This window comes from Oncorhynchus clarkii, chromosome 3, assembly GCF_045791955.1.
Source record: "Oncorhynchus clarkii lewisi isolate Uvic-CL-2024 chromosome 3, UVic_Ocla_1.0, whole genome shotgun sequence".
In the NCBI taxonomy this organism is placed as follows: Eukaryota; Metazoa; Chordata; class Actinopteri; order Salmoniformes; family Salmonidae; genus Oncorhynchus; species Oncorhynchus clarkii.
The window spans coordinates 12058154-12071461 of record NC_092149.1 but is presented as its reverse complement, the minus strand read 5'-3'; the positions used below and the strand labels follow the sequence as shown (position 1 = coordinate 12071461).

Below are 13308 nucleotides of genomic sequence, written 5' to 3'. Positions count from 1 at the left end.
AGAAGGAGGTGCTCTCTGTATCTATAAGTGTCCAGATATCTGTGTCTTTAAAATGTTTGGATCCTTCAACACTGTAATGTGATTTGTAGATTCAAATAGTATGACATTGTGTGTGTGTAACTCACTTTTATACAGCACAATGTCGGGTAGCCAGACGTGTGTGTGTGTGTGTGTGTGTGTAACTCTCTTTTATACAGCACAATGTCGGGCAGCCAGATATGTGTGTGTGTGTGTGTGTGTGTAACTCTCTTTTATACAGCACAATGTTGGGTAGCCAGATGTGTGTGTGTGTGTGTGTGTGTGTGTGTGTGTGTGTGTGTGTGTGTGTGTGTGTGTGTGTGTGTGTGTGTGTGTGTGTGTGTGTGTGTGTGTGTGTGTGTAACTCACTTGTTATACAGCACAACGTCGGGTAGCCAGATGTGTGTGTGTGTGTGTGTGTGTGTGTGTAACTCTATTTTATACAGCACAATGTTGGGCAGCCAGATATGTGTGTGTGTGTGTGTGTGTGTAACTCTCTTTTATACAGCACAATGTCGGGTAGCCAGATGTGTGTGTGTGTGTGTGTGTGTGTGTGTAACTCTATTTTATACAGCACAATGTTGGGCAGCCAGATGTGTGTGTGTGTGTGTGTGTGTGTGTGTAACTCACTTGTTATACAGCACAACGTCGGGCAGCCAGATGTGTTTGGAAGGCAGTCTGACCTTCTCCATGCCATCAAACTCCTCAGGGACCCAAGTCAGACGGTAGTCCTGCCATTCCTGGACACCAATCACAGACCAGAGAACAGAGTTAATGACCAATCACTCAGCTGAGAAGATTGTTACTAACCAATCACAGAGCAGAGAACAGAGTTAGTGACCAATCACACAGCTGAGAAGATTGTTCGTAACCAATCACAGAGCAGAGTTAGTGACCAATCAAAAGTCATAGAAGAGTGTGAGACCCACAAACAGCTGCTGTGAGCTTCACTTTTGAAATAACATTCAGCGAAATGTCTCTTTACTTTCCATAATGATCTTCATGTAAATATGTTCCTATAGAGACCTTTACTGTCCTGTCCAGGAACAGTGTGATAACTCAGCTCCATTAATTAGAGATGTAAGACAGAAGGACTAATGTCTACCATGACCCTATAGTAAGTCAGTTAAAAACACTCACTCAAACACACATCTAATCATCCTGACTGAAATGGCCGCCTGCCAATGAGGTATCCAGATCGTGTGTGTGACAGTGAGTGCGTGTGCGTATGTATGTGTGTAGGTCTGTGCATGTGTGTGTGCGAGTTTGCCTCCCAGGCACACATGATTCAAGGTGTGTGGGTCAGTCAGTGACGTGCTCTTAGTGACATGCTCATGCTCTTAGTGACATGCTCATGCTCTTAGTGACATGCTCATGCTCTTAGTGACCTTGATGGTCGTAGCCCTGTAACTGTGATGTATTATGAGCCATAATGGTCCAGATAGCAGTGGCTCTATGACTGTTAGGGCTGTAGTAGAACCTTTATAACCATTTACAATGGGGGCTCTGTAACTGTTATTGCTACAGTATATGCCATGTAGAGCCATAATGGCCATGATGCCAGATGCTACATGACTTGAAAATGGTGGCTCTGTATTATCAGAGCCAGAATGGTGGTGAAAGTGATAACAGTGGCTCTCTTGGCTCAGGACTGGTTTCCTTGGCATCTCCTCTTGGCTACGACCAAGGGCCTCATAAACACGTATGCTCATTCTCTATTCAATTACAGACCATCAATCACCTTCACACATGCACATGTGTACACACACACAGACACACACAAACAGGTTTCCATAACTGTTCATAACTGATTTATACACATTAGTGCATTTACAGCTGTGCATGTGCATGTGTGTGTGAACCTGTCCACTGGGCAGTGTGTTTTGTTGCAGGCCCCAGCTGCAGACACACAGAGAACCAGCTGTGTAGAACAGGGTCAGAACTCAGGAGCATGCCAGGATTAGTCTCTCACAACAACAATACAGAACTGTGTCTCTCTCTGCCGCATACTGCAATGTGATGCTCCCGACTGGCGCAGTGGTCTACGGCAATGCATCTCAGTGCTAGCGGCGTCACTACAGTCCCTGGTTTGATTCCAGGCTGTATCATAACCGGCCGTGATTGGGAGTCCCATAGGGCCCGTTGTGCCCAGCGTCGTCCGGGTTCGGGTTTGGCCAGGGTAGGCTGTCATTGTAAATAACAATTTGTTTTTAACTAACTTACCCAGTTAAATAAAGATGAAATAAAATAAAATAAATAAAGATGCTGTATACTATAATAAAGTACTGTATTGTGTGGCAACCCTCCTGGGAAACTCTGGTTGTGTGTTCATGTTCCCATTGAATGACCAGAATGTCTGTGTTGAGTTGTAGGAGACTGATACAGGGACAGGCATTTTCAACTGGTTCAGATTGCTATGTCTGCCCGTGCCTATTCCTAACTTAGCGGCAGAATGAACAAACACGTTCTTGCACGATGCAATTTGTTGTGTTATCAAGTAACAGAAAGGAGAGCATCGTTGCATTCTTAAATGTACATTTAATGAAGTCAGAATACCTACCAGTTGATTTGGCATCTCAGGAGATAAAAGACAGAGCTAAGTAACAGTAGGAGAGGAATGAAGACGGAGGGCTAAGGAGAGAGGAGGTGTAGACAGAGGGATAAAGAGAGAGAGGTGTAGACAGAGGGATAAGGAAAGAGAGGTGAAGACAGAGAGATAAGGAGAGAGGAGGTGAAGACAGAGGGATAAGGAGAGAAGAGGTGAAGACAGAGAAATAAAGAGAGAGGTGAAGACAGGATTAAAGAGAGAGAGGTGAAGAAAGACAGATAAGGAGAAAGAGGTGAAGACAGAGAGATAGGGAGAGAGAGGTGAAGACAGAGAGATAGGGAGAGAGAGGTGAAGACAGAGAGATAGGGAGAGAAAGGTGAAGTCAGAGGGATAAGGAGAGAGAGGTGAAGACAGAGGGATAAGGAGAGAGAGGTAAAGACAGAGAGATAGGGAGAGAGAGGTGAAGACAGAGGGATAAGGAGAGAGAGGTGAAGATAGAGGGATAAGGAGGGAGAGGTGAAGACAGAGGGATAAGAAGAGAGAGGTGAAGACAGAGAGATAAGGAGAGGTGAAGACAGAGAGATAAGGAGAGAGAGGTGAAGACAGAGGGATAAGGATGGAGAGGTGAAGACAGAGGGATAAGGAAAGAGAAGTGAAGACAGAGGGATAAGGAAAGAGAGGTAAAGACAGAGTGATAAGGAGAGAGAGGTGTAGACAGAGGGATAAGGAAAGAGAGGTGAAGACAGAGAGATAAGGAGAGAGGAGGTGAAGACAGAGGGATAAGGAGAGAAGAGGTGAAGACAGAGAAATAAAGAGAGAGAGGTGAAGACAGGATTAAAGAGAGAGAGGTGAAGAAAGACAGATAAGGAGAAAGAGGTGAAGACAGAGAGATAGGGAGAGAGAGGTGAAGACAGAGAGATAGGGAGAGAGAGGTGAAGACAGAGAGATAGGGAGAGAAAGGTGAAGTCAGAGGGATAAGGAGAGAGAGGTGAAGACAGAGGGATAAGGAGAGAGAGGTAAAGACAGAGAGATAGGGAGAGAGAGGTGAAGACAGAGGGATAAGGAGAGAGAGGTGAAGATAGAGGGATAAGGAGGGAGAGGTGAAGACAGAGGGATAAGGAGAGAGAGGTGAAGACAGAGAGATAAGGAGAGGTGAAGACAGAGAGATAAGGAGAGAGAGGTGAAGACAGAGGGATAAGGATGGAGAGGTGAAGACAGAGGGATAAGGAAAGAGAAGTGAAGACAGAGGGATAAGGAAAGAGAGGTAAAGACAGAGTGATAAGGAGAGAGAGGTGAAGACATACGGATAAGGAGAGAGAGGTGAAGACAGAGTGATAAGGAGAGAGAGGTGAAGACAGAGGGATAAGGAAAGAGAGGTGAAGACAGAGGGATAAGGAGAGAGAGGTGAAGACATGGATAAAGAGCGAGAGGTGAAGACAGAGAGATAAGGAGAGAGGTGAAGAAAGAGGGATAAGGAAAGAGAGGTGAAGACAGAGGGATAAGGAGAGAGAGGTGAAGACAGAGGGATAAGGAGAGAGAGTTGAAGACAGAGGGATGAGAAGAGAGAGGTGAAGACAGAGGGATAAGGAGAGAGAAGTGAAGACAGAGGGATAAGGAGATAGAGGTGTAGACAGAGGGATAAGGAGAGGTGAAGACAGAGGGATAAGGAGAGAGAGGTGAAGACAGAGGGATAAAGAGAGAGAGGTGAAGACAGAGGGATAAGGAGAGAGAGGTGAAGACAGAGGGATAAGGAGAGAGAGGTGAAGACATGGATAAAGAGAGAGAGAGAGAGATGAAGACAGAGAGATAAGGAGAGAGAGGTGAAGACAGAGAAATAAAGAGAGAGGTGAAGACAGAGAAATAAAGAGAGAGAGGTGAAGAAAGAGAGATAGGGAGAGAGAGGTGAAATCAGAGAGATAGGGAGAGAGAGGTGAAGACAGAGAAATAGGGAGAGAGAGGTGAAGACAGAGAGATAAGGAGAGAGAGGAGAAGACAGAGATACGGAGAGAGAGGAGAAGACAGAGGGATAAGGAGAGAGAGGTGAAGACAGAGGGATAAGGAGAGAGAGGTGAAGACAGAGGGATAAGGAAAGAGAAGTGAAGACAGAGGGAAAAGGAGAGAGAGGTGAAGACATGGATAAAGAGCGAGAGGTGAAGACAGAGAGATAAGGAGAGAGAGGTGAAGACAGAGAGATAAGGAGAGGTGAAGACAGAGGGATAAAGAGAGAGAGGTGAAGACAGAGAGATAAGGAGAGAGAGGTGAAATCAGAGAGATAGGGAGAGAGAGGTGAAGACAGAGAAATAGGGAGAGAGAGGTGAAGACTGAGAGATAGGGAGAGAAAGGTGAAGTCAGAGGGATAATGAGAGAGAGGTGAAGACAGAGAGATAGGGAGAGAGAGGTGAAGACAGAGGGATAAGGAGAGAGAGGTGAAGACAGAGGGGTAAGGAGGGAGAAGTGATGACAGAGGGATAAGGAGAGAGAGGTGAAGACAGAGAGATAAGGAGAGAGAGGAGAAGACAGAGATACGGAGAGAGAGGAGAAGACAGAGGGATAAGGAGAGAGAGGTGAAGACAGAGGGATAAGGAGAGAGAGGTGAAGACAGAGGGATAAGGAAAGAGAAGTGAAGACAGAGGGAAAAGGAGAGAGAGGTGAAGACATGGATAAAGAGCGAGAGGTGAAGACAGAGAGATAAGGAGAGAGAGGTGAAGACAGAGAGATAAGGAGAGGTGAAGACAGAGGGATAAAGAGAGAGAGGTGAAGACAGAGAGATAAGGAGAGAGGTGAAGACAGAGGGATAAAGAGATAGAGGTGTAGACAGAGAGATAAGGAGACGTGAAGACAGAGGGATAAAGAGAGAGAGGTGAAGACAGAGAGATAAGGAGAGAGAGGTGAAGACAGAGGGATAAAGAGATAGAGGTGTAGACAGGGAGATAAGGAGAGGTGAAGACAGAGGGATAAAGAGAGAGAGGTGAAGACAGAGAGATAAGGAGAGAGAGGTGAAGACAGAGGGATAAGGAGAGATGAGGTGAAGACAGAGGGATAAGGAGAGAGAGGTGAAGACAGAGGGATAAGGAGAGAGAGAGGTGAAGACAGAGAGATAAGGAGAGGTGAAGACAGAGGGATAAATAGAGAGAGGTGAAGACAGAGGGATAAGGAGAGACAAGGTGAAGACAGCGGGATAAGGAGAGAGAGGTGTAGACAGAGGGATAAGGAGAGAGAGGTGAAGACAGAGGGATAAGGAGAGAGAGGTAAAGACAGAGAGATAGGGAGAGAGAGGTGAAGACAGAGGGATAAGGAGAGAGAGGTGAAGATAGAGGGATAAGGAGGGAGAGGTGAAGACAGAGGGATAAGGAGAGAGAGGTGAAGACAGAGAGATAATGAGAGGTGAAGACAGAGAGATAAGGAGAGAGAGGTGAAGACAGAGGGATAAGGATGGAGAGGTGAAGACAGAGGGATAAGGAAAGAGAAGTGAAGACAGAGGGATAAGGAAAGAGAGGTAAAGACAGAGTGATAAGGAGAGAGAGGTGAAGACATACGGATAAGGAGAGAGAGGTGAAGACAGAGGGATAAGGAAAGAGAGGTGAAGACAGAGGGATAAGGAGAGAGAGGTGAAGACATGGATAAAGAGCGAGAGGTGAAGACAGAGAGATAAGGAGAGAGGTGAAGAAAGAGGGATAAGGAAAGAGAGGTGAAGACAGAGGGATAAGGAGAGAGAGGTGAAGACAGAGGGATAAGGAGAGAGAGTTGAAGACAGAGGGATGAGAAGAGAGAGGTGAAGACAGAGGGATAAGGAGAGAGAGGTGAAGACATGGATAAAGAGAGAGAGAGAGAGATGAAGACAGAGAGATAAGGAGAGAGAGGTGAAGACAGAGAAATAAAGAGAGAGGTGAAGACAGAGAAATAAAGAGAGAGAGGTGAAGAAAGAGAGATAGGGAGAGAGAGGTGAAATCAGAGAGATAGGGAGAGAGAGGTGAAGACAGAGAAATAGGGAGAGAGAGGTGAAGACAGAGAGATAAGGAGAGAGAGGAGAAGACAGAGATACAGAGAGAGAGGAGAAGACAGAGGGATAAGGAGAGAGAGGTGAAGACAGAGGGATAAGGAGAGAGAGGTGAAGACAGAGGGAAAGGAAAGAGAAGTGAAGACAGAGGGAAAAGGAGAGAGAGGTGAAGACATGGATAAAGAGCGAGAGGTGAAGACAGAGAGATAAGGAGAGAGAGGTGAAGACAGAGAGATAAGGAGAGGTGAAGACAGAGGGATAAAGAGAGAGAGGTGAAGACAGAGAGATAAGGAGAGAGAGGTGAAATCAGAGAGATAGGGAGAGAGAGGTGAAGACAGAGAAATAGGGAGAGAGAGGTGAAGACTGAGAGATAGGGAGAGAAAGGTGAAGTCAGAGGGATAATGAGAGAGAGGTGAAGACAGAGAGATAGGGAGAGAGAGGTGAAGACAGAGGGATAAGGAGAGAGAGGTGAAGACAGAGGGGTAAGGAGGGAGAAGTGATGACAGAGGGATAAGGAGAGAGAGGTGAAGACAGAGAGATAAGGAGAGAGAGGAGAAGACAGAGATACGGAGAGAGAGGAGAAGACAGAGGGATAAGGAGAGAGAGGTGAAGACAGAGGGATAAGGAGAGAGAGGTGAAGACAGAGGGATAAGGAAAGAGAAGTGAAGACAGAGGGAAAAGGAGAGAGAGGTGAAGACATGGATAAAGAGCGAGGTGAAGACAGAGAGATAAGGAGAGAGAGGTGAAGACAGAGAGATAAGGAGAGGTGAAGACAGAGGGATAAAGAGAGAGAGGTGAAGACAGAGAGATAAGGAGAGAGGTGAAGACAGAGGGATAAAGAGATAGAGGTGTAGACAGAGAGATAAGGAGACGTGAAGACAGAGGGATAAAGAGAGAGAGGTGAAGACAGAGAGATAAGGAGAGAGAGGTGAAGACAGAGGGATAAAGAGATAGAGGTGTAGACAGGGAGATAAGGAGAGGTGAAGACAGAGGGATAAAGAGAGAGAGGTGAAGACAGAGAGATAAGGAGAGAGAGGTGAAGACAGAGGGATAAGGAGAGATGAGGTGAAGACAGAGGGATAAGGAGAGAGAGGTGAAGACAGAGGGATAAGGAGAGAGAGAGGTGAAGACAGAGAGAAAAGGAGAGGTGAAGACAGAGGGATAAATAGAGAGAGGTGAAGACAGAGGGATAAGGAGAGACAAGGTGAAGACAGCGGGATAAGGAGAGAGAGGTGTAGACAGAGGGATAAGGAGAGAGAGGTGAAGACAGAAAGATAAGGAGAGAGAGGTGAGGACAGAGGGATAAGGAGAGATGAGGTGAAGACAGAGGGATAAGGAGAGAGAGGTGTAGACAGCGGGATAAGGAAATAGAGGTGAAGACAGAGAGGTAAAGAGAGATGAGGCGAAGACAGAGAGATAAGGAGAGATGAGGTGAAGACAGAGAGGTAAAGAGAGATGAGGTGAAGACAGAGAGATACGGAGAGAGAGGTGAAGACAGAGGGCTTAAGGAGAGATGATGTGAAGACAGAGTGATAAGGAGAGAGAGGTGAAGACAGTGAGGTAAAGAGAGATGAGGTGAAGACTGAGAGATAAGGAGAGATGAGGTGAAGACAGAGGGATAAGGAGAGAGAGGTGAAAACAGAGGGATAAGGCGAGAGAGGTGAAGACAGGGGGATAAAGAGAGAGAGGTGAAGACAGAGAGATAAGGAGAGAGAGTTGAGGACAGAGGGATAAGGAGAGATGAGGTGAAGACAGAGGGATAAGGAGAGAAGAGGTGAAGACAGAGAGATAAGGAGAGAGAGGTGAAGACAGAGGGATAAGGAAAGAGAGGTGAAGACAGAGGGATAAGGAGAAATGAGGTGAAGACAGAGAGATATGGAGAGGTGAAGACAGAGGGATAAAGAGAGAGAGGTGAAGACAGAGAGATAAGGAGAGAGAGGGGAAGACAGAGGGATAATGAGAGATGAGGTGAAGACAGAGGGATAAGGAGAGAGAGGTGAAGACAGAGGGATAAGGAGAGAGAGGTGAAGACAGAGAGATAAGGAGAGGTGAAGACAGAGGGATAAATAGAGAGAGGTGAAGACAGAGGGATAAGGAGAGATGAGGTGAAGACAGAGGGATAAGGAGAGAGAGGTGAAGACAGAGGGATACGGAGAGAGAGAGAGGTGAAGACAGAGAGATAAGGAGAGGTGAAGACAGCGGGATAAGGAGAGAGAGGTGTAGACAGAGGGATAAGGAGAGAGAGGTGAAGACAGAGGGATAAGGAGAGAGAGGTGAAGACAAAGGGATAAGGAGAGAGAGGTGAAGACAGAGGGATAAGGAGAGAGGAGGTGAAGACAGAGAGATATGGAGAGGTGAAGACAGAGGGATAAAGAGAGAGAGGTGAAGACAGAGAGATAAGGAGAGAGAGGTGAAGACAGAGGGATAATGAGAGATGAGGTGAAGACAGAGGGATAAGGAGAGAGAGGTGAAGACAGAGAGATAAGGAGAGGTGAAGACAGAGGGATAAATAGAGAGAGGTGAAGACAGAGGGATAAGGAGAGATGAGGTGAAGACAGAGGGATAAGGAGAGAGAGGTGAAGACAGAGGGATACGGAGAGAGAGAGAGGTGAAGACAGAGAGATAAGGAGAGGTGAAGACAGCGGGATAAGGAGAGAGAGGTGTAGACAGAGGGATAAGGAGAGAGAGGTGAAGACAGAGGGATAAGGAGAGAGAGGTGAAGACAGAGGGATAAGGAAATAGAGGTGAAGACAGAGAGGTAAAGAGAGATGAGGCGAAGACAGAGAGATAAGGAGAGATGAGGTGAAGACAGAGGTAAAGAGAGATGAGGTGAAGACAGAGAGATACGGAGTGAGAGGTGAAGACAGAGGGCTTAAGGAGAGATGAGGTGAAGACAGAGTGATAAGGAGAGAGAGGTGAAGACAGAGAGGTAAAGAGAGATGAGGTGAAGACAGAGAGATAAGGAGAGATGAGGTGAAGACAGAGGGATAAGGAGAGATGAGGTGAAGACAGAGGGATAAGGAGAGAGAAGTGAAGACAGAGAGATAAGGAGAGAGAGGTGAAGACAGAGGGATAAGGAGAGAAGAGGTGAAGACAGAGAGATAAGGAGAGAGAGGTGAAGACAGAGGGATAAGGAGAGAGAGGTGAAGACAGAGGGATAAGGAGAGAGAGGTGAAGACAGAGAGATGAGGAGAGGTGAAGACAGAGGGATAAGGAGAGAGAGGTGAAGACAGAGAGATAAGGAGAGAGAGGTGAAGACAGAGGGATACGGAGAGAGAGGTGAAGACAGAGAGATAAGGAGAGAGAGGTGAAGACAGAGGGATACGGAGAGAGAGGTGAAGACAGAGTGTAACTGACCTGTGTGAGCCAGACGTTGGTGGTCATAACCTGTTCTCTCTCGTGCTGCAATAGAAAGAGGAACACAGCAACATTATTGGGGTGGGTTAGAGACATCATTATGTTCTGAGGTGGGTGGGTTAGAGACAGAGCATGGGCCACCCCACACACACAGACACATACTCACCACACTGATGAGCTGGGCCAGTGACACCATCAACTGAACCGTCACCAGCTCAGAACCATTGGTCGCTGGGCGGATCAGTTTGTTATAGTGGGCAGGGTTTAGCAGGTGCTCCACCAGCCGCTCTTCAGTATCCGCCCCCAGGCTGCCTATAAAGAAATAAATAATTGGTTCACAGACATGGTGATGGTGATAACAACAGCAACAAAAAACAAGAAACAAGAACAAAGGATATAGCTGAAACTGTTTAATGGGGAGGCCTTGTGATGAAGCTGTATGTTGGTCTGCTCCATAACATTGTGTTCAGTATAAAGCTGGGAGTCTATGAGGCATGATGGTATTCCTCTCTGCCTGCTGAAACATGTCAGCACAGCTCTAGTCTCTCCCTGGCTCAGGACCTGACATCATATCAATGAGTCAAGCAGTCTTACTGTCTCTCCCTCTCTCCCTCTCTCCCTCTCTCCTCTACTGTCTATTTCTCTCCTCCTCCATCTCACCTTTCCTCCGACTCTTTCTCTTTCCCCCGTCCTCACCCCACTCCCACACCCTCTCAGGTTGTTGTCATATCACTGGAGTGGCTTGGTTTTGGCAGAGCTGTCACAATACCACACAAAGTGGAGGATAAATACTGCTGCAGGAGACATACCACAACAACTCTCTCTCTCTCCCCTTCCCTTTATCTCTCTCTCTCTCTCGCCCCTTCCCTTTATCTCTCTCTCTCTCTCTCCCTCTCTCAATTCAATTCAATTCAAGGGGCTTTACTGGCATTGCCAAAGCAAGTGAGGTAGATATTATACAAAAGTGAAATAAACAATAAAAATTAACAGTAAACATTACACATACAGAAGTTTCAAAACAATAAAGACATTACAAATGTCATATTATATATATATACAGTGTTGTAACAATGTACAAATAGTTAAAGTACACAAGGGAAAATAAATAAGCATAAATATGGGTTGTATTTAGAATGGTGTTTGTTCTTCACTGGTTGCCCTTTTCTCGTGGCAACAGGTCACAAATCTTGCTGCTGTGATGGCACACTGTGGAATTTCACCCAGTAGATATGGGAGTTTATCAAAATTCGATTTGTTTTCTTATTCTTTGTGGATCTATGTAATCTGAGGGAAATATGTATCTCTAATATGGTCATACATTGGACAGGAGGTTAGGAAGTGCAGCTCAGTTTCCACCTCATTTTGTGGGCAGTGAGCACATAGCCTGTCTTCTCTTGAGAGCCAGGTCTGTCTACAGCGACCTTTCTCAATAGCAAGGCTATGCTCACAAAGTCTGTACATAGTCAAAGTTTTCCTTAAATTTGGGTCAGTCACAGTGGACAGGTATTCTGCCACTGTGTACTCTCTGTTTAGGGCCAAATAGCATTCTAGTTTGCTCTGTTTTTTTGTTAATTCTTTCCAATGTGTCAAGTAATTATCTTTTTGTTTTCTCATGATTTGGTTGGATCGAATTGTGCTGCTGTCCTGGGGCTCTGTGGGGTGTGTTTGTGTTTGTGAACAGAGCCCCAGGACCAGCTTGCTTAGGGGACTCTTCTCCAGGTTCATCTCTCTCTAGGTGATGGCTTTGTTATGGAAGGTTTGGGAATCGCTTCCTTTTAGGTGGTTGTAGAATTTAACAGCTCTTTTCTGGATTTTGATCATTAGTGGGTAATGAGTCTCAATTTGGTGTTTGTCCCATTTTGTGAAGTCTTGGTTTGTGAGCGGACCCCAGACCTTACAACTATCCCCTTCCTGTCTCTCTTTCTCCCTCTCTATCCCCTTCCTGTCTCTCTTTCTCTCTCTCTATCCCCTTCCTGTCTCACTTTCTCCCTCTCTCTTCCCTTCCCCTCTTTCTTTCTCCCTCTCTCTTCCCTTCCCCTCTTTCTTTCTCCCTCTCTCTCCCCTTCCCCTCGCTCTCTCTCTCTCTATCCCCTTCCCGTCTCTCTTACTCCCTCTATCCCCTTCCCGTCTCTCTTACTCCCTCTCTCTCCCCTTCCCCTCGCTCTCTCTCTCTCTATCCCCTTCCTGTCGCTCTATCTCCCTCTCTATCCCCTTCCTGTCTCTCTTTCTCCTTCTCTCTTCCCTTCCCCTCTTTCTTTCTCCCTCTCTATCCCCTTCCCGTCTCTCTTACTCCCTCTCTCTCCCCTTCCCCTCGCTCTCTCTCTCTCTCTATCCCCTTCCTGTCGCTCTCTCTCCCTCTCTATCCCCTTCCTGTCTCTCTTTCTCCTTCTCTCTTCCCTTCCCCTCTTTCTTTCTCCCTCTCTATCCCCTTCCTGTCTCTCTTACTCCCTCTCTCTTCCCTTCCCCTCTTTCTTTCTCCCTCTCTCTTCCCTTCCCCTCTTTCTTTCTCCCTCGCTATCCCCTTCCTGTCTCTCTTACTCCCTCTCTTTCCCCTTCTCCTCTTTCTCTCTCCCTCTCTATCTCCTTCCCGTCTCTCTTACTCCCTCTCTCTCCCCTTCCCCTCTTTCTTTCTCCCTCTCGCCCCCCTTCCTGTCTCTCTCCCCCTCCCCTCTCTCTTTCTTTCTCTCTCTCCCCCTCTTCCCCCTGCTCCATCTCCCCATGTTCTCTCTCTCCCCCTCTTTCCCCTGCTCCATCTCCCCATGTTCTCTCTCTCCCCCTCTTCCCCCTGCTCCATCTCCCCATGTTCTCTCTCTCCCCCTCTTCCCCCTGCTCCATCTCCCCATGTTCTCTCTCTCCCCCTCTTCCCCCTGCTCCATTTCCCCATGTTCTCTCTCTCCCCCTCTTTCCCCTGCTCCATCTCCCCATGTTCTCTCTCTCCCCCTCTTTCCCCTGCTCCATCTCCCCATGTTCTCTCTCTCCCCCTCTTTCCCCTGCTCCGTCTCCCCATGTTCTCTCTCCCCCCTGCTCCATCTCCCCATATTCTCTCTCTCCCCCTCTTCCCCCTGCTCCATCTCCCCATGTTCTCTCTCTCCCCCTCTTCCCCCTGCTCCATCTCCCCATGTTCCCCCTCTTTCCCCTGCTCCATCTCTCTATGTTCTCTCTCTCCCCCTCTTCCCCCTGCTCCATCTCCCCATGTTCTCTCTCTCCCCCTCTTCCCCCTGCTCCATCTCCCCATGTTATCTCTCTCCCCCTCTTCCGCCTGCTCCATCTCCCCATATTCTCTCTCTCCCCCTCGTCCCCCTGCTCCATCTCCCCATGTTCTCTCTCTCCCCCTCTTCCCCCTGCTCCATCTCCCCATGTTCTCTCTCTCCCCCTCTTCCCCCTGCTC

At 47.3% G+C, this 13308-nt stretch overlaps 1 protein-coding gene across 1 annotated transcript in view; it reads right to left on the bottom strand.

The window, feature by feature from the left end:
• LOC139388064 (neuronal acetylcholine receptor subunit beta-2-like) overlaps positions 1-13308 on the bottom strand; it is a 50551-nt gene that overhangs the window by 20508 nt on the left and 16735 nt on the right. Inside the window, exons 2-4 of the mRNA XM_071134584.1 lie at positions 10087-10232; positions 9921-9965; positions 649-758 (exon numbers count right to left, since the gene is read on the bottom strand). Of these exons, the coding sequence (XP_070990685.1) occupies positions 649-758; positions 9921-9965; positions 10087-10232 (301 nt within the window). The remainder of the gene's footprint in view (positions 1-648; positions 759-9920; positions 9966-10086; positions 10233-13308) is intronic.